Genomic DNA, 23,343 nt, shown 5'->3' with positions numbered 1-23,343 from the left:
CTCTGCCCGGAGCCATGCATGTCTAAAGCAGCGTTAACGTACTGGGAGTTATTGAACAGAATAATTATGACGGGCATCTCAAAGGGAATTGAAATGAAGACGTACCCGGGTCAGTTTGCTGCTCAAATTAGGCAGTATTGGAAATCTTATCTTCTAAGGCTTAGAATTGCCAGCGACCGCATGAAAATTATATCCTGATATTTCGGTATCCGATGCGATATGTATTGCGATTCTCACGATTCTATATGTATTGCGATTCGATAATGTGATTTATTTTTTATTATACACGATTCAATGTCACAAGCATATTTCTCACCATATGTCTGCTGCAGAGGGACGAGAGAGCCATGACAAAACACGTTTTGATCAGTCATGGAAATAAGTGCCTTGTTTTGGTGCAGGTACAGCAATCTAGCGCAGAAATATTGCGATATTGTCAAAACAATACGATATATTGTCAAAAATAATATCCCAATATGGAACTGTGGCGATTCCCCCCCTCCCATCACTATTATCTTGTAAGGTAGTCTATGTAGTGTTTTATGAGGATGACTGTTAGTTGGGCCGTATGGAATGGCATAATCAACGATGGCTCATAGTGATGTGTGCTGCAACATTAGCCTGTGGTTTTTGCTTTCATGATGATCAGTCCTGCAGTAGCCAGCCGACTACATCCTCAGTTAAAACCCAGTGTTCCAAGACCTTTCTGATACTGAAGGAAGGACCGTTGCCAGATCCTAGCGAGAGAGACCGAGGGGGAGGAGAAGGGAGGAAGGGGAGAGAGCGAACGAGAGATACATAAACATGTTGTGCCAGTGAGTGACAGAACCAAGACATGGTGTTAGTGAAAACATTCCAATGGAGAACTCAATCATAAAGAGATCCGCATGTATCAAGTGTGTGTGGGAGAGATAATCTAGTCTTCTAGCTAGCCTGGCGTGAGAAGGTTAGTGTGTATGTGAACTGTAGAGGGGGAGGAAGATGCTTTTAGAGTAGGGGTGTCGAACTCATTTTTCCCCTGGGCCGCATCGTCAACGTTTTTGGAATTTTCTATGTTCCCTTACTGTCGAGTGATTATTAAAGCGCTGGACAATCAAGAAGCAGGATACATGTAGATCCATAGACAGTGCACAGGGATTATTAGAGCAGTCAAACTCTGAATATACGTCCATTATCATTTCTACAGTTTCGATTTCATTTCAGTTCGTCCCCCACCCTTTGTGTTTGTCACCAAGATCAGATTACTAAGCCTCATTGCACCAGAGATTCAAAGAAAACAATCATGGTTTTGTTCTCCCCGGTCCCATAAGACCGCAGAGAATCGAGGACACTGGTGAGAACCAAAACCTTGGAAACTGGAAGAGCCGGTTCCGCTCGGGCCCCATGCTGCTGCCACTGATACCTACAACAGTGTCATCTTTCCACCCATTTCCATTGAAAGTCACTTCTATTTTCTCCACTCTGGGGCCTTTCTAGTGCATTCCCACGTTGTCGAGTGCCTCAGTGGAGACTTGAGTGCGGTCGTGTTCTTGGCCAGAGTGGTAAGCTGAGGAAGAGCTGGATGTGTGTGTGTGTGTGTGTGTGTGCCGTGTGTTTAGTAGTAGGCCTACTGTGTGTGTGTGTGTGTGTGGACCTCCCTAACCCAATATCATCCCCTGAATTATTGAGGAGCTGCCTGCCCCTCTCCTGTGGTGCCTGCTGGGGGTGAATCCAGTGCAGAGGTGACACTCACCGGGCGACCGGGGTGACACTCACCGGGCGACCGGGGTGACACTCACCGGGCGACCGGGGTGACACTCACCGGGCGACCGGGGTGACACTCACCGGGCGACCGGGGTGACACTCACCGGGCGACCGGGGTGACACTCACCGGGGTTTCGGACCTCAACAAGTAGGCCTGATCTAATGTCACCTAACATTAGCTGCATTTTGATTTCGTTCAACATCAGCTTGGCTTTAACCTGGCTGCTTTTCTGTTTCAACTTCAGCCATCTTCTAAGGAATTGTTTGGCATGACAGACGCTTCAATGGAAGTGTACTACAGTGTTTGTGAACAAGTTCATTATCAGGAAGACTGCATTGTCTGCGGTGAAATCATGAAACTACATGGCAGCTAGCCAGGCCTCCTAGCCATTGGCACTCCGCTGTTCCTTCACATTGAGGAAGCAGCCTTTTCTTTCCTCTCTTCTTCTAGCAGCCTCCTTCCCACCGTAGGATTTCTTTTTTTTTCTCTTACTTTCTTTTTCTCTTTTCTTTGGGCCTAATTCTCTGGGTGACGAGTTTTGTCATTGACCCAGCAGGCAGGCAGCATTCCTGCAGCAGCCTACAGAATCAGGATCAAAAAGCTCCTTCCGTAAGACTGCAAGACTTCTAGTCTAATCACATTCTAGCATATTAACCAGATAAGTGCTGCTACCTTCTATAAATAACGCTATCCTGTCACATCAGACACTGTGCGCCTCACATTTCCGCTCTACACACAAACACGCACTACTCACCAACTACTTCCCTTCTCTCATTTGAACAGCTCAGATGGGTCCTAAATGGCAGCCTATTCCTGATAGGCCCTGTTCAAAAGTATGGCACTATAAAGGGAATAGGGTGCCATTTTGGGAAACAGCCAGGGACACCCAGTCGCAAATGAACCCCTATCTCCCCCTAAGGTTAGGTTAGGTTAGAGAGAGAGCTAACCGGAGTGTTGTGTAATTGGTTCCCAGTGTATTTCAGTGGATGAACTTGAAGTGGGTCAGCGAATCTCAGTTGGCCGGCAGAGACTGTTGGGAGATCTGCACATGCCCAGAGTGCGTGTGAACATGAACACACAGACAGTGAGAGATGGGGAGATGAATGGTAGCCCTGGAGACAGGAAGCTCTCTCTATCTGCTCAGGTTCCAGGTCAGCTGCAGCCCCTCCTGCCTCCTTTATCACCCCGCCCTCTCTGTCCAGACCACTGACTCCGGCACCGGGGACATGTCTGTCCGATGGCAGAGTACTGCAGTGGGAGATAACCGCCCTCTCCTCCTCTTGCCTCTCACCTAGCTACCCCCTTTTCTAATTCAGCAGCTTTATTGGCCACTTGAGCTATGTTTGGATAAGGCAACTCAGCAGGTGCCAGTTTTTGTGTGTGCGTTTTGTATGTTTGCGTGTCCTAGCTTAAATAATTGCCTGTGTTTAACACCGAAAATAGTCAACATCACCAGGGCAGGTTGGAAGAATGTGAACTGAAGGATCTCACTCCTTCAACACAGAGCAGGTTTCTACCACACTGTGTATGTAAGGGGTGGGGTGGGTGGGGGGGGGGTCTCTTTAGCCGCCCCTAACAGCAGTTGCCATGACGATGCCACTGACCTGCGAGACGGTGGGTTACTGTCTGAAGGGGAAAGAGCTTTTACTGTTCCGAGGAGAGGAGGAGAGATGGGGGAGACTAATGACCTGCCCTTTGACCCAGTTCATTCACCATTACACCGGACCAGTGACAGACACACGCATACAGACACAAACACAAACTTACACAACCAAACACGCAGAGGCCTGCAAGGAGTTTATATGCCTATGGTGTATTTTTAAACCCACAGCCATTGACACACCTCTCACTTTAGCCACGCCACTGTTACTTAACGCAGTTATTATTGACACACGTACTACTTTTAAAAATGATTGTTTATTCTATATTTGTTTTATTTAACCTTTTATTTGACTAGGCAAGTCAGTTAAGAACAACATCTTATTTACAATGACGACCTACCAAAAGGCCTCCTGCGGGGACGGGGGCCTGGGATTTAAAAAAAAATATATAGGCCAAAACACACATCACGGCAAGAGAGACACCACAACACTACATAAAGAGAGACCTAAGACAACAACATGGCAAGGCAGCAACACATGACAACACAACATGGTAGCAGCAAAAAAACATTATTGGGCACAGACAACAGCTCAATGGGCAAGAAGGTAGAGACAACAATAGATCACGCGAAGCAGCCACAACTGTCAGTAAGAGTGTCCATGATTGAGTCTTTGAATGAAGAGATGGAGATAAAACGGTCCAGTCTGAGTGTTTGTTTGCAGCCCGTTCCAGTCGCTAGCTGCAGCGAACTGAAAAGAGGAGCGATCCAGGGACGTGTGTGCTTTGGGGACCTTTAACAGAATGTGACTGGCAGAACGGGTGTTGTATGTGGACAATGAGGGCTGCAGTTGGTGTGGAGGATGAGGGCCACTGTAGACATGTAAATGAGTACGTAGAGGGAAAATCGGCTAGTACAGAGAGCTTAGCATGTCTGGAAATGCTCTGAACATGAAGGCTCTCGCCAACGGCAAGGCCTGGGGAACATTTTGTGGACCAGGGCTGGAGCAGGTATTGAAGGTTGCATCAGCCCCCAGAGGCTAGCTAAACCTTAGGAAGACGTATGTTGCACTGTGGTGAGGCAACAGGCAGTGTACGTTTCTTGTTAATGAGAGCAGCCTATCAGGCAGCGTGTGTCCTCAGGGAGCTAGCTTGCACTAACTCTGATTTAAGGCTCTCTCGCTATGCTAACACTGTAGCTTAGCCTTAGCCTACCCTTCCTATCCCCATCACCCTTCCCCCATCCACCTGCTCTTCTTCAGTGTACTGCACACACTCTCTCTCTCTCTCTCTCTCTCCTTGTATGTAACCTAATCCTCCATTCTCCTGCTTTAGTTTCTGTGTCCGTCCTTCTCTCGTCCCTCATGAAGTCCGGCCTCACCTCTGCGATTGAAGTATGTTCGTCATCTCTTGGCGCGCTGCCTTCCTTTTGACCTGACGTTTCCTTCTCTCTGCCGTTCGCACGCATCCCTCTTCCTCTCTTCTTCACGTCGCCCCTCTCCTCCTCACATACATCAGTCACATTCGCCCTTCCCTTGATACACCTCATCTTCAACACCTATCCCTCTCTCCTCCTACACGCTCTCTGCGTCATGAATAACCTTTTAAGTAGTCAGCCAGCTACTCCATCTTGCTGTGAATGGAGTCCAGACCTCCACACGCACACACACTCACACACACACACACACACACACAGTTCTCCTCTGATATACCAGATTACTCACAATGTAGGATGCTGACAGGCCCTTAGGGTTGTGTGTGTGCTCGTGTGTGAAATCAACACAACAGCTGCTGATGGCTGACAGTCTAATAGTAAATATGCCTCGGTCCTCCAATGATTGGGTCCTGACAGGCCGACTTATCTGGGAAAGCCCCTGGTAAATAACAGCCATGATGATAAGGCTAGATGCCAGTAACAGTAGGTCAGTATAGAGATTACAAAAGGAGATAGTGTGTAGAACGAGGCATGGTGATTAGTATCTGGATAGTACAGACTGGTGCATGGGTTCCCTGGGAAACCCCGGTAACATTAGTCATTTAATGCATTTATAATATAGAATCACATATGCAATTTAGCAGACACTTTTATCCAAGGCTTGGTCATACATGCATACATTTTTATTTTTACCTCTTATCCCTGAGGCACGCAATCATTTCCCTATGTTTGGCCCTCAGTGTGTGCAGATGTCAGAGGCCCAGTCGTGTGTGTGTGTGGTATGTGTGTGTGTGTGTGTGTTATTTGGTCAACGGTAATGGCCTATGCATTATGTTGATTCCTGCTACGAAAATATCTGCCTGTCCCTGTTTCGCTGTTGGCTGCTGCGTGAGCGAGCATCTCTTACTCCCTTTTGTCACTGCGCACGGAGGAGGGAGAAAAGCATTCGGAGAAGCACAAGCATTTGACCATTGCTCAACATGCAGTTCTAGTTAGAGAAAGGAGAGTCACAGCTTTTTGTGAGGTATATCATGTATTTCTCACCTCTTACACTCTAAAAAGAAAAGGTTCCTGGACTATCCTTTTAGGGGTTCTTCAAATTGAAACTGGGGGGGAACCCCTACAAGTTCGAAGAACCATTTAAAATGGTTCTTTAAAGAACCCCTCAATGGTCCTCGAATAACCTTTTTGAAGAACCTTTTGGGGTTAATTTTTGAACTACCCCGCCCTAATAATAATAATTATTATTAATACACATAACAATAACACAATATTTTAGTTGTCAATGTTTATTATGATTTTAGTTGCAAAGCAGAATAAAAACATCCAAATATGATGTAAACTCCCAGCAGAGCCCCAAGTCCAGTGGGTATATCCTGAAGGCATTGTTGTACAACTGACTAGGTATCCCCCTTTCCTCTGGCGTGTTAATGTGTTGACGTTCTCCGTATCCATAGTCAGAATGATTTTCCCGTGCATGGTGATCAAACAGGTTTCCTGTTGTATTCATCAAACAGTAATTATACAGATGTATAACAAAACATGCACACAACAGTATTCAAACCTTGGTTTTTGTGGTAATGAAAAAAACTGTTTTGATAATGGTTTTCATACACATACCATAATGTAGAGGCCTATGGGATTTTCTTTGAAGAGGTAAGGGCGGAGGGTGGTACATGTGATCTGCATAACATACCAATTGACATACCTTTTGTATGCCTCCTTGTCTGTATACCTGCAGACACAAAAGTGAGCAGTTCAGTCATCTGCACGCTATACAGCTAGCCTTCAGCATATTCTTATAGCCTACATATTATCATTTGCACGCTATACAGCTAGCCTTCAGCATATTCTTATAGCCTACATATTCTTACCTCTTTGTTGATTGATTATCTATTGATTGGTGTCCGTTTTTTGTTTTAGAAAGATTTGCACAAATATGAAAAGATAGATGGTATCATCACAAAACAATATAAATGTATATCATATATGGGACAAACCTTAACTTAAATTGAGGATATCTTTACATTTTTCATTTAAGTGCCTGCACCTCCTGTCGTTTCAAATCCAAATGTTTCAGTTGGGCCGTTAGGTTTCTGCAAGAACCGCCACCAACTATGGAGGTTCCTCGATGAACCACACCTCCTATGAGGTTCTTGGAAGAACCTTTTTGGGTCAATTTTCAATGCCAAGAACCCCTTAGGTTCTTCAAAGAACTTTGAGGATCTTAGAAGAACCCTTTTTTAGAGTGTACATTTACTGATAGATTAGTCAATTAGCCTACATGGCTATATAGCAACAATATCATATTTAGAGTTAGCAATCTAGCTAAGTGTTTTGAATTCCCACTTCCTCAGGCGGTGAGTAATATATATATTACCTGATGTCGGCAAATTCTCTGAAAAGCCAAAAATACATCTGGATCCTATTTTGACAGGCTGCACATCAAAATATCAATTATGCATTCCCTGAATATGTTAGATGAATTAGCTTACTTTTTGAATCATAGGCTACCATCGCCGTTGTCTTACTGGAGGGGAAAAATGGTCTAGAGCCCTACTGCTAATTTAAAGTAACTGTCCATTAAAACATGTTTATATATAAAAAAATGTAAAAAATTATTGTGCAAAATTGGTAGTTCTCCCGATAATACTTTTCGTCCGTATCGCCAAGCTCTAGCACCTCACCAAAACAATTACTGATGGCTGATTTTATCATTATTTCAAAAAATGGCTACACTTATTGCGATATGGATTTTTGTCCGTATTGCCCAGCTCTAGGAGAGGCCCCCTGAGACGGGCCCGCTTTCACTCATTTAGGCCTTGTTCCCGCTTATTATATGCTACTCAATTCTGTCTCTGACTTGCGTACTAGCCTATTACTTGCACTCATTGGCTACGATTCTCCGCCCTTCTCCCAAATTGTGCACTTGCACCTTAACTTTTAACTCGCCTCGTTCTCTCACTTTTTCTTTCACACTCTCTGTTCTGCTCACTTTTCCCCCGGAACTATGTGGCTATTAGTGTGATTGTAGGTAATCCAGTGAGGAGTGGTGGCAGTGGAAGTCTTGTTCAGTTTCTAACCCAGGACAGCATGGTGGACTGACAGCCCCATGTCACTACAGGCTATTAGAGATGGCCATGCACTAGCCCGACATCACTCACTCACTCACTGAGTCGGACAGGCTGTGCTACGATGCGGTGCGCTGATGAAGATAAAGCGGGAGTAAGTCACATTCTCTACACACTCCAGTGAACAAGGCCTCCATTGACCAGAGCACATTCCATAGTGCAATACTGTACTCTGGACTGCCGTAAAGCCCCCAGCCATAGCCAACTCTGTCACCAGACCAATAATATCCACTGTGAATCTTGTGGCCCCTTCAAATAAGCGAGTGCGGAGCGCGCATTGGAAAGAAAAAGCGTAAGCTTTTTTCACATGTTTCTTTCCAATCCGCCCAGCAGTTTCCTTTTTAGTTTCCTGATTTTGAGGAGTAGTCGAGCGTCAGCCGTTTCGTACCTGGGCTGACTGTTGTTTCATGACAAAATACGATAGTCAAGGACTGGGTTCTCTGGAGGATGACTTGCATCACGACGTTGTTTCTGTTCATCTTTCAATACAACACAATTAAGCCTGCAGCCTTCTGCCGTATTGAGCTGCTGTAGATGCTTCTTGCTGTGCCTGACTGAAAGTGGTGTTTCTTTGGATGCCTTCCAACAGGAGCTGCTCTATAATAAAACATTTCGAACAAGAGGCTCTCACAATGGCAGAGTTTGCAATAATACAGCCATTAGTGGAGGAAGAAATCGCTGAGATTTTGATTTTGCCATCTGTCCTCACAATGAGCCGATGATGCTATTTTGAACCATCACCTGCTAGATGTTCCTCTACTTCAGGTCCTCGGAACGGCACTGGTCCCGCAGATGATTCTGAGCAGTCCCTCAGATGGTTAGCTGGCGTCAATTTAGTCCGTTCAAGTGCTGTTTTGTTAAACCTAGCCTAAGCAGTTTTCCAAGGAGGATTCCTCACAAAACCAGGACAAAAATGACAATGTTTTCTTTGATTTTTCACAACATTTAATCCATAGAATGGTCCTTTTTGGAGGATTGTTGACATGTATTTTGACATTTTGTATCTGAAAGCATAATAAAAAAAAAACTATTAATCAAAGACATTTTGGAAATGTGAGTTGTAGATCTGTCATTCTCATCTAAGAAGCTGTAGATCTGTTCTGTGTGCTATTTCTATGCTTCCCGTTCTTGCGTTTAGTTTTTGCGGCTTTTACTTTCGGTTTTGTAGACAAGCATCAAACATCTGAAAATACTATGTTTTTGGTTATGGAAAATATATTTGTCAGCGCTTTAGATGGTACAATGATTCTCTACACTGTACTTGATTGTTTTGTCACAAACTGATATTAGGCTAACTATTTGAATTTTAACAGCCAAGAAAGGCAGAGCCATTTTTGCATAGTTCATCTTTAAGACTACATAATGTTTTATATGTAAGCTCTTCAAAGCAAGAATATGGCAGAGATCCAACTCGTGAACTTTGACATACCCGTGGAGTATATTATGTTAAACAATATATATATATATATAAAAGCCAAATCTTTACATTTATTGTTTATTTGTATTTATTTTTATACCACTCGTATTTCAGTGCAAGCAGTAAAGCTTCATATGACACCAGTTTTTGCTTTGTAGCACCTACATATGAAACATTATGGAGTCTTAAAGGGGGCCTAGGTAAGGCTAAAATTTTATGAATATGCCAACTTTAAATATTTCTTAATTATGCTTTTACATCAAAATGTCAAGCATACAGTACCAGTCAAAAGTTTGGACACACCTGCTCATTCAAGGGTTTTTCTTTATTTTTACTATTTTCTACATTGTCAAATAATAGTGAAGACAAACTATGGAATAACGCATGGAATCGTGTAGTAACCAAAAAAGTGTTAAACAAATCAAAATATAATTTAGATTCTTCAAAGTAGCCACCCTTTGCCTTGATGACAGCTTTGCACACTCTTGGCATTCTCTCAACCAGCGTCATGAGGTAGTCACCTGGATTGCGTTTCAGTTATGTACGCTGCTGCGCTTGCTGTTTCAGTCAAATTTCTTCATGGAGGAGAGAGGGAAAGGGGGATACCTAGTCAGTTGAACAACTGAATGCCTTCAACTGAAATGTGTCTTTAGCATTTAACCCAAGCTGAATCAGAGAGGTGCCAGGGGCTGCCTTAATCGACATCCACGTATTAGGCGCCCGGGGAACAGTGGGTTAACTGCCTTGTTCAGGGGCAGAACGACAGATTTTTACCTTGTCAGCTCGGGGATTTGATCCAGCAACCTTTTCGGTTACTGGCCCAAAGCTCTAAGCATGCTACTCTTTCATGGTCTCGGAGTGAATTTGCATGTCCCATATAATGTGGTAATGATGAGTCGAAATCAACTTAGCCTGTTGTTTTCTGGCACATTCATTTCATATGCAGCCACAGAGTGGTGGCTCATAGGCTTACTGTGCTTTGATTGACGAACAACAAGCTTGATAAGTTTTATAAAAGGTTTCAAACTAACTGAATAAAGTCGATCTCACATCCTTGCCATTCATAAATCATGCAACGTAGTTATGTACCTGGTATCGCACAAAGATTTTCGATATGAACTTCATCAGGACTTGCCAGACTGTGACGTTAAAGCGAGTGACTCGTCAGTAGCCTTCCGAGTCGCATCTGTAAGAGAGCTGTTCATTTGGCTCCCTATTTTGCATACCGATCAGGCTTTTTTGCTATTATCTGCAGATACATTATGAAAACATTCGATGAAGATGGTATATCCTCCTCACTCCAGGAACAATAGGTAGGCTAGTGGAGAGAGCCTCACTCTGGTCCAAAATATGATCAAAGAAAACAGATTGAATTGTTTTAAAAGCTAATTATACTTATAGGCCTATGGTATTTTCAAAGATATTGATATAGATCTACTGATATGGTCAAAGTGTTGACAATGGAGCCGTCAACTGCTGCTTTCTGGGTAGCAAAGCCCATGATTAACACCTGCTTCATTCTTCAATCATACCTAGCTGAGAAAATGCCTCTTAAAAGGAAGCTTGAAGCCCGTGGAAGTTGGCAGACTCTTACAGGATTCTTTAATAAGAAATCTGTGGGTTAGTTGCAAAACAAGTCTTTTTAATAAAACAAAATGACGTACTGCAATTCAGAGTTGAACACACTTGTTGAACTTCTTTCAGGAATTGAATTGATGTTCTATCTCTTCTCTTAACACGTATTGACCCAGAACTTAATTGAACATCTGTTCTGTTTATTTTAGAGACCCATTTTGTCGTTTGAAAACTGCCGTCACAGTTTGTCATTTTAAATTGTGTAAACACAAGACCACAACTCCTTTCTCCAATCTGGGAGGTAAACTCAATGAAGTATTCCAAAATGTTGCTATGTGTTTCAGATGGAATCAAGGCATTAGAATGTCCTAGAGGAAACCAAAATAGAGTTTGTTTGACAAAAATGTCTTAACCCAGGGAGCCTGGCTGGCTACTTTTTTGGTCTGGCTGGCTACTCCATGTGCTTGTAGAAAACACTGCTCTGACCTTTTCATATGTTTGCCTTAGGCTTAGTGTCTGAATGGAGATGCATTGTCAGTCCACTGACGAGCAACAGAGTAATCTATATGCAAATTCGAGTGCCAGCTCACTGTTTATACCTCAGGTAAAATAATGGGGAGTGGGGAGGCATATCCATGAGGTATGCTTTGTTTGTCCAGATAGGTCTCTTCTCTGGGCCAGATGAGTGCCACTACTGTGCTGTGGCTCTGTCGATGTACTGAAAGTAATGTGAAACCTGTTGAAGAGCTTTGCTTTCGTTATCCAGCGATGTTCTGGACCAACATGTACACAGCTCTCTTTCTGAAGAGATTTTTAAAGGGGCCCATTTTATCTGTAATGTGTTTCCATACTAAACAATGCTCAGAGGGCATTGTGTTGATGATAGCTGGCCCTTTTGCTCCGGCACGTTCAACACAACACAGATGTAAATGATCATGCGTTGCGGATCCTGCTTATGTGTCAATAAGCCGGCCAAACCCGGACCACGCCGGGCCAATTGCGCGCCGTCCTATGGGACTCTCAATCACGGCCGGTTGTGATACAGCCTGGATTGGAACCAGAGTGTCTGTAGTGACGCCTCAAGCACTGAGATGCAGTGCCTTCGACCGCTGCGCCACTAATGCATCTTTTAGGAGATTTGCTAAGACGTACCTAGTGAATACAACACAGATTTGGTGACACCCCTGTCTCAAAACTTGGACGTTTTGGAAATGAAGCATCTCCTGACCGTGCCGTTCTGCTCGTAAAATTATTACCAAATGTACCCACTTTATGTAAAAATAGAAAAACTGCGTTTGAGTAAACTATTAACTTGAATCTAAAAATACTCAAATGTATTAAGGCAATTATGTCAATAATTGTCGGTTACGCGATTATACGATTATTGTGCCAGCCCTGTTATGTAACTGCTTACAGTGCAATTTATGCCCATAGTTCAGGACGGCTGTGGAAAACTAGCAGATCATAACGGATGCTGCCTTTAACTTTTGGTAAAACCTCTTGGACTGTTATTGAAGCACCGAGTGGAGCCATACTAGGGAAGGCCATAAAAACATTTTGGTTACTGTTTTTTTTCTTCTCAGAGCACTCAAACATCTAGCGCCCAGGCTGGCGATTAGTCAGGGCTCCAGAATGCAAGCATCTCACTCGCATTTGTGAATAAAAATAGAAGTATGACATTTATAGCAAAATAAATTCTGCCGTAGCTGTTTTCAAAATGTTAGTCGTTTTTGTTTCATAGCTGGTAGGTAATCACACAAAACAAACCTGCCTTACCTGCCCACTAGTTCAATTTCTTCAATCTGACACTCTCCCTCTGACATTTCTCTCTTGCCTTAGGAAGTTAGCTCTAGTAGCTTTAGCCCCAAGATGCACCAGTAGTTCACTGAGCTGTCTTGACACCTGACTCTCCTCTCCCTCTCTCTGCAGTGCCTGAGGATGTCTAGCAAGCGGAACCTGTTTGTGCGTCTGGTGCCATGCCGCTGCCTGCGGGGGGAGGAGGAGGCAGTGACGTCTCTGGACTACTCCCACTGCAGCCTGGAGACTGTGCCCAAGGAGATCTTCAGCTTGGAGAAGACCCTGGAGGAGCTCTACCTGGACGCCAACCAGATCGAGGAGCTGCCCAAAGTAAGACGCAGACACACACATATGGATGTGTTCATAATAAGTTCAGAATGATATGCACCCAAATACCCTGATCACTTTTTTTTTTATAAACAAAGGTGGTCCTGTAATGTGTGTGTGTGTGTGTGTGTGTGTGTGTGTGTGTGTGTGTGTGTGTGTGTGTGTGTGTGTGTGTGTATAATGGTTTAGAAACATGAACCTTTCCAAATTGCAGTGACCGCTCCCTGGCAAACACTATCTCAGTAGAGTGACACAATGAAATCAGTCTGTAAGGAGAAGGCTGTACGACTTGATCAAGTTGCGGCCTCTGATTTCAGTTGGGCCTTTTTCCCTCCTGCTGCTTACAACACGGAGTACATTACCGAGGGATGATTGTAGTGGTTATGTAAGGCGAGAATATCCTGCCGACAGAACGGAGCCAATCCACAATGTTGCCCTGTGCTTACCTCTTTCCCCACACACTCGATCAGTCTATAATTCTCCAAGTGTGTTGTAACGAAGTCGGCGTCGGCTGGCTGCTGGGGCCCCAGCGACTTGGTGCTTGGGCTGTGTATGAGCTGCAGCTTCCTTTACAAACCAGAGTCCTGGCTGAGTCATGCTGCGAAGTCAACTTGTCTTATTCCCGCTCTCTCTCTCTCTCTCTTTCTTCCCATCTCTCGCTCTTTCTCCCGTTCTCTCTCTCTCTCTCTTCCTCCCTCCATAGCAACTGTTCAACTGCCAGTTGCTCCACCGGCTGAGCATGCCAGACAATGACCTCACAGTGCTGCCCGCGGCCATCGCCAACCTCGTCAATCTCAGGGAGCTGGACGTCAGCAAGAACAGTAAGCGCAATGACCAGAATGACCACTCTTTCAATGAGAATATGACAAGAATGACCACTTTCAGAAACAATATGACAAGAATGACAATTCCTTCAATACAAAAGCACTGTATGACCAGCTCAATAACGTAATGTAATTTTGTTGAGGTCTTTAAGGAGTTGCAGCCTACCCCTTAGCCCCTTTGGGTACGGTGTTTATGTTTAGAATGACTGCTGTCTCCCGTTCAATTTTTACTTTAGGACTCTCCATCACTTATCAAGCCACTCATTCTGAAAAGTGGATTTTTGACTGAAGAGCCATCCCACTTCTCCATATTTGTGCAGTGTGAATAAAGAATGTTAAAGTTGACAATGGCTAGTCAGAGATGGATCGTTCGGTAATAGTTCGAGACTGTTTCTACTGTCTCTGGACTGGACTCGCGTGCTAGACTGAAAGAGACTAGACAATACCTGCCAGCTTGAAGTAGAAAAGCCCTGCCGTTGAATTATCGTAGTTTTAAGTCTGTGTGCAAGTCAGTGTCTTATCAGCAGTGGGATGTTCAGTCTACTTAACTAATTGCCCCTCTGTTGTCAAAGAAAATTACTGAAACATAAAGTGGATTAGATTATGTAAAAAGTGTCTGTCGGTTAAACCATCAACCCTCCGTTTTTAAATTGAGAAGTTAAAACAAAGAAAACCCTTAAAAGTATCAATACCACACAGAAGTGCTGTTTCACCACATTTTTTACACCCAACAGTAGATCACACCGCTGACAAACCCTTGTGTAAAAAAACAAGGAAGTCATGACAGGACAGGCTGAGGCCTGCAACTGATTCTGTACACTAGAATACGTAGGCCTAGCACTACCTTACAACAACTGGCCAAAATAGAAAATGACATCCTAGCTCATGTATATAATAGTGTTGCGCTACGTAGGGTGTCGTTTGAGACTGAACCGGTGTCAACTGTGAATGACGCTCCCCAGAGCTGTCTCATCTCCAGTCTAATGGAGGAGCCGCTCACTGCTCGTTGTCAGTGTGAGAGAAAGCGTGTGTATGTGTTGATGGCTGCTGGATTGATCAAACGTGATTATCACCAAATAAGGGCCTCACAAACGTTCTCTAAGCAAGATTCTAAAACCGCAGAGTTGCATCAGCACACGTTTGCTATTGAGTGACATTTAGATTTTCAGTTTGTTCACTTCATCTAGCTATAGTAGTTGGGAAAAAATATATTATCTGAAAAACAGCTGGAACACTACCACCGCTGTAAAATGGCGTGGCATATTGGCCTCGCAAACAATTCCCAAATAATCTGCCACCTGTTCATTTGAGCACTGTTGAGTTTGATAGAAATGCTGTAATGGCCAGTCCCCTCAGATTGCTGTGTTTTGAGACAATGCCTCGTACTGCCTTTTATTACAGTTGTTACATTATCTCTGATGGAAACTGAAAGATCAGAGTCCAGCCTCAGTTGACTGGCGCACACACGGACATTCTCAACAACACACTGCAACACACCGCACACCATTTTCTGTTCTACTGCTCCAGTGCACTGAGTGGCAGGCAGCTAAATAAACAAGTAGCAAAGAAAGTAAAGTAGCACCATATCGTTTCTTGATCTCCACTTGGTATTTTGTGTCCATCCACCACAGTGGAGTCCGTACCAGACTAATCAAACAGAGTAAGGAACATCTGGGGAGTTTTTAGTGACTTAAGGCCACGTCTGTTTACTTAATAGAAGCTTACCCTCCTTCACCTAGTACTCAGAGCTAAGTGTTGTGAACACGAATCAAAGTATATAGAAATAAACCTCGAGACGTGCTCGCGACCCCGCCCCCCCTCGAGTTGAGCCACTGTCGAGCGGATGTTTTTGGTGAGAACTGCCAGACACACTCTGTCAGTTTCTCTCTACTAATGTGTCAACTCCTCGAGCACTCAGCTCTGTGGTTGTTTACAGAGGAAAGGTGCAGCCCAGAAGCTGTAATGCATAGCTAAGACCAGACACTTCTCACAGAGGACTGACTAACTGATTGGCTGGCTGGTACTAGTCTACGCCACTCTCCTGCTGTTGGAAACAGTAATGTTAGCATGATCCCCTTTCCATAATAATTAAATATTTTATTAACACATAACAAAACATTTTTTTATCCTATGCCCACCACTTATTGAAACATTTGTCAACATGCTTTACAAAGATTGGAGGGAATTTGTCTGTAGTGACGCCTCTTACACTGAGATGCAGTGCCTTAGACCGCTGTGCCACTCGGGAGCATGGACTCACTTTGTAGGTAATAATAGTGTTTAACATTATTTTTTAATGACTACCTCATCTCTTTACCCCACACATACAATTATCTGTACGGTCGGTCCCTCAGTCGAGCAGTGAATTTCGAACACAGATTCATCCATGAAGATCAAGGAGGTTTTCCAATGCCTCACAAAGAAGGGTACCTATTGCTAGATGGTTAAAAAAAAAAATTAAAAGCAGACATTGAATATCCGTTTGAGCATGGTGACGTTATTAATTACACTTTGGATGGTGTATCAATACACCGTCACTACAAAGATACAGACGTCCTCAGTTCCCAGAGAGGAAAGAAACCGCTCAGGGATTTCACCATGAGGCCAATGTTGACTTTAAAACAGTTTGTTTATTGGTTGTGATGGGTGAAGACTGAGGATGATTCAACAACATTGTAGTTACTCCACAATACTAACCTAAATGACAGAGTGAAAAGAAGGAAGCCTGTATTGAATAAAACATATTCCAAAACTGTTTGCAAAATGTCACTAAAATAAAACTGCATAATGTCACTAAAATAAAACTGCAAAAAGTGTGGCAAAGAAATGTAACTTTATGTCCTTAGTACCACTCTTCATATTTTCAATCGTGGTGGTGGCTGCATCATGTTATGGATATACTTGCCGTCGGTAAGGACTAGGGAGTTTTGAAGCATACAAATAAATGGAATAGAGCTAAGCACAGGATAAATCCTAGTTGTCTGTTTTCTAACAAACTGGGAGACAAATTCACCTTTCAGCAGGACAATAACCTTAAACACAAGGCCAAATATACACTGGAGCAGTTTACCAAGACAACATTGAATGTTCCTGAGTGGCCTAGTTACAGTTTTGACTTAAATCTTCTTGAAACACTATGGCAAGACTTGAGAATGGGTGTCTAGCAATGATCAACCACCAACTTGACACAGCTTGAAGAATTTCTTTAGAAGAATAATGTGCAAATATTGTACAATCCAGGTGTTCAAAGCTCTTAGACTTACCCAGAAAAACTCAGAGCTGTAATCTCTGCCAATCAGGAGTGTGAATACTTACATAAATGAGATTTCATTTTCAGTACATTTCTTTTAACATGTTTTCACTTTGTCATTATGGGGTGTGTGAATATGGGTGAGGAATAAAATCAATTTAATCCATTTTGAATTCAGGCTGTAAGGCAACAAAATGTGGGACAAGTCGAGGGGTATGAATACGTTCTGAAGGCAATGTATAGGCTACTGTAGAAGCGGTTGATTTTCCAGTTTATAAAAAACAAGGCAGAGTTGAATGTGGGATATTGAATAAGTTATACGATCAAGTCGATATTGCTCTTTTGATATACAAGATAGGGAGTGGTTGATACTGCTCTGTTAAATATCCCCCAGGAATTGTAACACAGTTAAATAATGAAACCCTCCTAAATGTTGACATGATGTAACTGTACATCTGCCTCATGTTATAGGTATCCAGGAGTTTCCAGAAAATATCAAGAACTGCAAAGTCCTGGCTATCGTTGAAGCGAGTGTGAATCCCATCTCCAAGTAAGTTTGGTTCAAATACTTTAAAAGCCACACCTGTGTATTTACCTACACACGCCGAAGGATATGAATACTGCCTTGAAATGTTAATTCGTAAACCCCTTCGGCTAGACCATTCATGAAATGGAAGGATAAGGTCCCTTGTGTTCATTGTTCTCACTGACTTATGAGGCACTGTCTTAAGTGAATGTTTGCTCTTGCCAAATATCATTTTCATTTGAGCGAATGCTACCACTGACAATGAGTAAAGATCATATTCAAAGCAAGATGGTTCAAAAAAAGGATATTTCTTGGGAACAGCAAAAAGTTGGCAGACATATACTTTCCATTACAAAGATAAGATAAACGTTAGTGTTCCCAAAGGGAAAATTGTCTTGGACACTGGACACACAATACTTTTCTGTAAAATAATAAAACCTCTTATTGTGTACTTGCGTGACATGTGTACTTTTTACATTTTTATTCTGTACTGTTAGGAGCTAGTGTAACAAGTATTTCGCTACACCTGCTGTAACGTCTGCTAAACTGTGTACGTGACCAATACATTTTGACTTGATTTTGATTGATATTTTTTTCTGCCCGGACTCCTGTGCCACGTTTTAGCCGAGATGTAATTTGTCTCTTTTTACAATGCTTTTAAAAATAGAATAGTAACACTATCCTACAACAAATGGCCTATATTGTTTCGTCCGGCTCCGGTGCGTATCTCCAGTTTTATTTCCTCTGTCTTTATAATGTTAGTGATTTTATGTTAGTGACGTGATCATGTTGCTCCCGTCTCCTCTGCAGGCTCCCAGAGGGTTTCACCCAGCTTCTCAGCCTGTCACAGCTCTACCTGAATGACGCCTTCCTCGAGTTCCTTCCAGCCAGCTTCGGCAGGTAAGACATCAGACAATCAATCAAGCAATCACAATTCATATACACTGACTGTACAAAACTTTAGGAACATGCAATTTTTCATGACATAGACTGACCAGGTGAATCCAGGTGAAAGCTATGATCCCTTATTATTGTCACCTGTTAAATCTTCAGTCAGTGTAGATGAAGGGGAGGAGACAGGTTAAGGTAGGATTTTTAAGCCTTGAGACAATTGAGACATAGATTGTGTTTGTGTGCCATTCAGAGGGTGAATGGGCAAGACAAAATATTTAAGTGCCTTTGAACGGGGTATGGTAGTAGGTGCCAGGCGCACAAGTTTGAGTGCGTTAAGAACTGCAACGCTGCTGGATTTTTCACCCTCAACAGTTTCCCATCTGTATCAAGAATGGTCCACCACCAAAAGGACATCCAGCCAACTTGACACAAGTGTGACAAGCATTGGAGTCAACATGGGCCAGAATCCGTGTGGAACGCTTTCGACATCTTGTAGTCCATGCCCCGACAAGTTGAGGCTGTTCTGAGGGCATAAGGGGAGCAAACCTCCAAAAGCAAATACACTGCATTTGTTTGCCTTAAAGTACACAAGTGCTCACATGCAAGGAAGCAGGCAGGTATTGAAAATGGGTTCAAGGGGTGAAATTTTATCTCCTCAGTCACAAAAAATAGCATGACAAGGTACTGTAGGTTATTTCCTCGAGACAGGAAGCCGTTACCTTATAGTGATGTTGGAATGATGGGCATGAATCCACGTTTCCTTATCTCATCTTTAGAGTTGGGGACCTTAACCTCCCCATGGAAATGCTTTAAACTGGGAAAGTGCGTGCGTTGTGTGCGTGTTGCAGGCGTGTGCGTGTTGCAGGCGTGTGTGCGTGTTGCAGGCGTGTGCGTGTTGCAGGCGTGTGCGTGTTGCAGGCGTGTGCGTGTTGCAGGCGTGTGCGTGTTGCAGGCGTGTGCGTGTTGCAGGCGTGTGCGTGTTGCAGGCGTGTGCGTGTTGCAGGCGTGTGCGTGTTGCAGGCGTGTGCGTGTTGCAGATGTGTGTGCGTGTGTGTGTTGCAGGTGCGTGTGCGTGTGTGTGTTGCAGGTGCGTGTGCGTGTTGCAGGTGCGTGTGCGTGTTGCAGGTGCGTGTGTGTGTGTGTTGCAGGTGCGTGTGTGTGTGTGTTGCAGGTGCGTGTGTGTGTGTTGCAGGTGCGTGTGTGTGTGTGTTGCAGGTGCGTGTGTGTGTGTGTTGCAGGTGCGTGTGTGTGTGTTGCGTGTGTGTGTTTTGCGTGTGTGTGTGTTGCGTGTGTGTGTGTTGCGTGTGTGTGTGTTGCAGGTGCGTGTGTGTGTGTGTGTGTGTGTGTTGCAGGTATGTTGCATGTGTGTGTGTGTTGCAGGTGTGTGTGTGTTGCAGGTGCGTGTGTGTTGCAGGTGCGTGTGTGTGTGCGTGTGTGTGTTGCAGGTGCGTGTGTGTGTTGCAGGTGCGTGTGTGTGTGTGTATTGCAGGTGTGTGTGTGTGTGTGTGTGTGTTGCAGGTGTGTGTGTGTGTGTTGCAGGTGTGTGTGTGTGTGTTGCAGGTGTGTGTGTGTGTGTTGCAGGTGTGTGTGTGTGTGTTTTGCAGGTGTGTGTGTGTGTGTTGCAGGTGTATGTTGCAGGTGTGTGTGTGTGTTGCAGGTGTGTGTGTGCGTGCGTTTTGCAGGTGTGTGCGTGCGTGTTGCAGGTGTGTGTGTGCGTGTTGCAGGTGTGTGTGTGCGTGTTGCAGGTGAGTGAGTGAGTGTGTGTGTGTTGCAGTTGTGTGTGTTGCAGTTGTGTGTGTTGCAGTTGTGTGTGTTGCAGTTGTGTGTGTGTGTGTTGTGTGTGTGTGTGTTGCAGTTGTGTGTGTGTGTGTTGCAGTTGTGTGTGTGGGTGTGTTGCAGTTGTGTGTGTGTGTGTGGGTGTGTTGCAGTTGTGTGTGTGTGTGTGGGTGTGTTGCAGTTGTGTGTGTGTGTGTGTGTGGGTGTGTTGCAGTTGTGTGTGTGTGTGTGTGTTGCAGGTGTGGGTGTGTTGTGTGTGTGTGTGTGTTGCAGGTGTGGGTGTGTTGTGTGTGTGTGTGTGTGTTGCAGTTGTGTGTGTGTTGCAGGTGAGTGAGTGTGTGTGTGTTGCAGTTGTGTGTGTGTGTGTGTGTTGCAGTTGTGTGTGTGTGTGTGTGTTGCAGTTGTGTGTGTGTGTGTGTGTTGCAGTTGTGTGTGTGTGTGTGTGTGTGTGTTGCAGTTGTGTGTGTGTGTGTGTGTGTGTTGCAGTTGTGTGTGTGTGTGTGTGTGTGTGTTGCAGTTGTGTGTGTGTTGCAGGTGAGTGAGTGAGTGAGTGTGTGTGTGTGTTGCAGGTGAGTGAGTGAGTGTGTGTGTGTGTTGCAGTTGTGTGTGTGTGTGTGTGTGTGTTGCAGTTGTGTGTGTGTGTTGCAGTTGTGTGTGTGTGTGTGTGTGTGTTGCAGTTGTGTGTGTGTGTGTGTGTGTGTTGCAGGTGAGTGTGTGTGTGTGTTGCAGGTGAGTGTGTGTGTGTGTTGCAGGTGAGTGTGTGTGTGTGTTGCAGGTGAGTGTGTGTGTGTTGCAGGTGAGTGTGTGTGTGTTGCAGGTGTGTGTGTGTGTGTTGCAGGTGTGTGTGTGTGTGTTGCAGGTGTGTGTGTGTGTTGCAGGTGTGTGTGTGTGTGTTGCAGGTGTGTGTGTGTGTGTTGCAGGTGTGTGTGTGTGTGTGTGTGTTGCAGTTGTGTGTGTGTGTGTGTGTGTGTGTGTTGCAGGTGTGTGTGTGTGTGTGTTGCAGTTGTGTGTGTGTGTGTGTGTGTGTGTTGCAGTTGTGTGTGTGTGTGTGTGTTGCAGTTGTGTGTGTGTGTGTGTGTTGCAGTTGTGTGTGTGTGTGTGTGTTGCAGGTGAGTGTGTGTGTGTGTTGCAGGTGAGTGTGTGTGTGTTGCAGGTGAGTGTGTGTGTGTTGCAGGTGTGTGTGTGTGTGTTGCAGGTGTGTGTGTGTGTGTTGCAGGTGTGTGTGTGTGTTGCAGGTGTGTGTGTGTGTGTTGCAGTTGTGTCTGTGTGTGTGTTGCAGTTGTGTGTCTGTGTGTGTGTTGCAGTTGTGTGTCTGTGTGTGTGTTGCAGTTGTGTGTGTGTGTGTGTGTTGCAGTTGTGTGTCTGTGTGTGTGTTGCAGTTGTGTGTCTGTGTGTGTGTTGCAGTTGTGTGTGTGTGTGTGTGTGTGTGTGTTGCAGTTGTGTGTGTGTGTGTTGCAGTTGTGTGTGTGTGTGTGTGTTGCCGTTTTGTGTGTGTGTGTGTGTGTTGCCGTTTTGTGTGTGTGTGTGTGTGTGTGTGTGTGTTGCAGTTGTGTGTGTGTGTGTTGCAGTTGTGTGTGTGTTGCAGGTGTGTGTGTGTTGCAGGTGTGTGTGTGTTGCAGGTGTGTGTGTGTTGCAGGTGTGTGTCTGTGTGTGTTGCAGTTGTGTGTCTGTGTGTTGCAGTTGTGTGTGTGTTGCAGTTGTGTGTCTGTGTGTTGCAGTTGTGTGTCTGTGTGTGTTGCAGTTGTGTGTCTGTGTGTGTTGCAGTTGTGTGTCTGTGTGTGTTGCAGTTGTGTGTCTGTGTGTGCGTTGCAGTTGTGTGTGTGTGTGTTGCCTTGCCGTTTTGTGTGTGTTGCCTTGCCGTTGTGTGTGTGTGTGTGTGTTGCAGTTGTGTGTGTGTGTTGCAGTTGTGTGTGTGTATGTGTGTTGCAGTTGTGTGTCTGTGTGTGTTGCAGTTGTGTGTCTGTGTGTTGCAGTTGTGTGTGTTGCAGTTGTGTGTCTGTGTGTGTTGCAGTTGTGTGTCTGTGTGTGTTGCAGTTGTGTGTCTGTGTGTGTTGCAGTTGTGTGTCTGTGTGTGCGTTGCAGTTGTGTGTGTGTTGCGTTGCAGTTGTGTGTGTGTGTGTTGCCTTGCCGTTTTGTGTGTGTTGCCTTGCAGTTTTGTGTGTGTTGCCTTGCCGTTGTGTGTGTGTGTGTGTTGCAGTTGTGTGTGTGTGTGTTGCAGTTGTGTGTGTGTGTATGTGTGTTGCAGTTGTGTGTGTGTGTGTGTGTTGCTGTTGTGTGTATGTGTGTGTGTTGCTGTTGTGTGTGTGTGTGTGTTGCTGTTGTGTGTGTGTGTGTTGCTGTTGTGTGTGTGTGTTGCTGTTGTGTGTGTGTGTGTTGCTGTTGTGTGTGTGTGTGTTGCTGTTGTGTGTGTGTGTTGCTGTTGTGTGTGTGTGTTGCTGTTGTGTGTGTGTTGCTGTTGTGTGTGTGTGTTGCTGTTGTGTGTGTGTGTGTGCTGTGTGTGTGTGTTGCTGTTGTGTGTGTGTGTGTGTTGCAGTTGTGTGTGTGTGTGTGTTGCTGTTGTGTGTGTGTGTGTGTGTGTTGCAGTTGTGTGTGTGTGTGTGTGTGTTGCAGTTGTGTGTGTGTGTTGCAGTTGTGTGTTTGTGTGTGAGTTGCAGTTGTGTGTGTGAGTTGCAGTTGTGTGTGTGAGTTGCAATTGTCTGTGTGTGTTGCAGGTGTGTGTGTGTGTGTGTGTGTGTGTGTGTGTTGCAGTTGTGTGTGTGTTGCAGTTGTGTGTGAGTTGCAGTTGTGTGTGTGTGTGTGTGTGTGTTGCAGTTGTGTGTGAGTTGCAGTTGTGTGTGTGTGTGTGTGTGTGTGTGTGTGTGTGTGTGTGTGTTGCAGTTGTGTGTGTGTGTGTGTTGCATTTGTGTGTGTGTGTGTGTGTGTGTTGCAGGTGTGTGTGAGTTGCAGTTGTGTGTGTGTTGCAGGTGTGTGTGTGTTGCAGGTGTGTGTGAGTTGCAGTTGTGTGTGTGTGTGTGTGTGTGTGTGAGTTGCAGTTGTGTGTGTTGCAGT

At 44.5% G+C, this 23,343-nt stretch overlaps 1 protein-coding gene and 1 long non-coding RNA gene across 3 annotated transcripts in view; one reads left to right on the top strand and one right to left on the bottom strand.

Moving 5' to 3' along the window:
• The window catches only part of LOC115203968 (erbin), a 139,266-nt gene that overhangs the window by 60,377 nt on the left and 55,546 nt on the right, over nt 1-23,343 (top strand). For both annotated transcript variants that reach the window (XM_029769104.1, XM_029769103.1), the window contains exons 3-6: nt 12,831-13,028; nt 13,729-13,846; nt 17,571-17,649; nt 18,436-18,525. In XM_029769104.1, the coding sequence (XP_029624964.1) occupies nt 12,840-13,028; nt 13,729-13,846; nt 17,571-17,649; nt 18,436-18,525 (476 nt within the window). In that variant the 5' untranslated portion in view covers nt 12,831-12,839. The remainder of the gene's footprint in view (nt 1-12,830; nt 13,029-13,728; nt 13,847-17,570; nt 17,650-18,435; nt 18,526-23,343) is intronic.
• On the bottom strand, nt 6,052-12,845 carry LOC115203969 (uncharacterized). The gene is made up of 3 exons (XR_003880286.1): nt 12,678-12,845; nt 6,399-6,513; nt 6,052-6,275 (listed from the first exon to the last, which is right to left on the bottom strand). It is a non-coding gene; the product is annotated as an uncharacterized LOC115203969 (long non-coding RNA).

Source organism: Salmo trutta, chromosome 12, assembly GCF_901001165.1.
Source record: "Salmo trutta chromosome 12, fSalTru1.1, whole genome shotgun sequence".
Taxonomy (NCBI): Eukaryota; Metazoa; Chordata; class Actinopteri; order Salmoniformes; family Salmonidae; genus Salmo; species Salmo trutta.
Note: the sequence above shows the minus strand (reverse complement) of the source record. Positions and strands in the feature narration are given on the sequence as shown.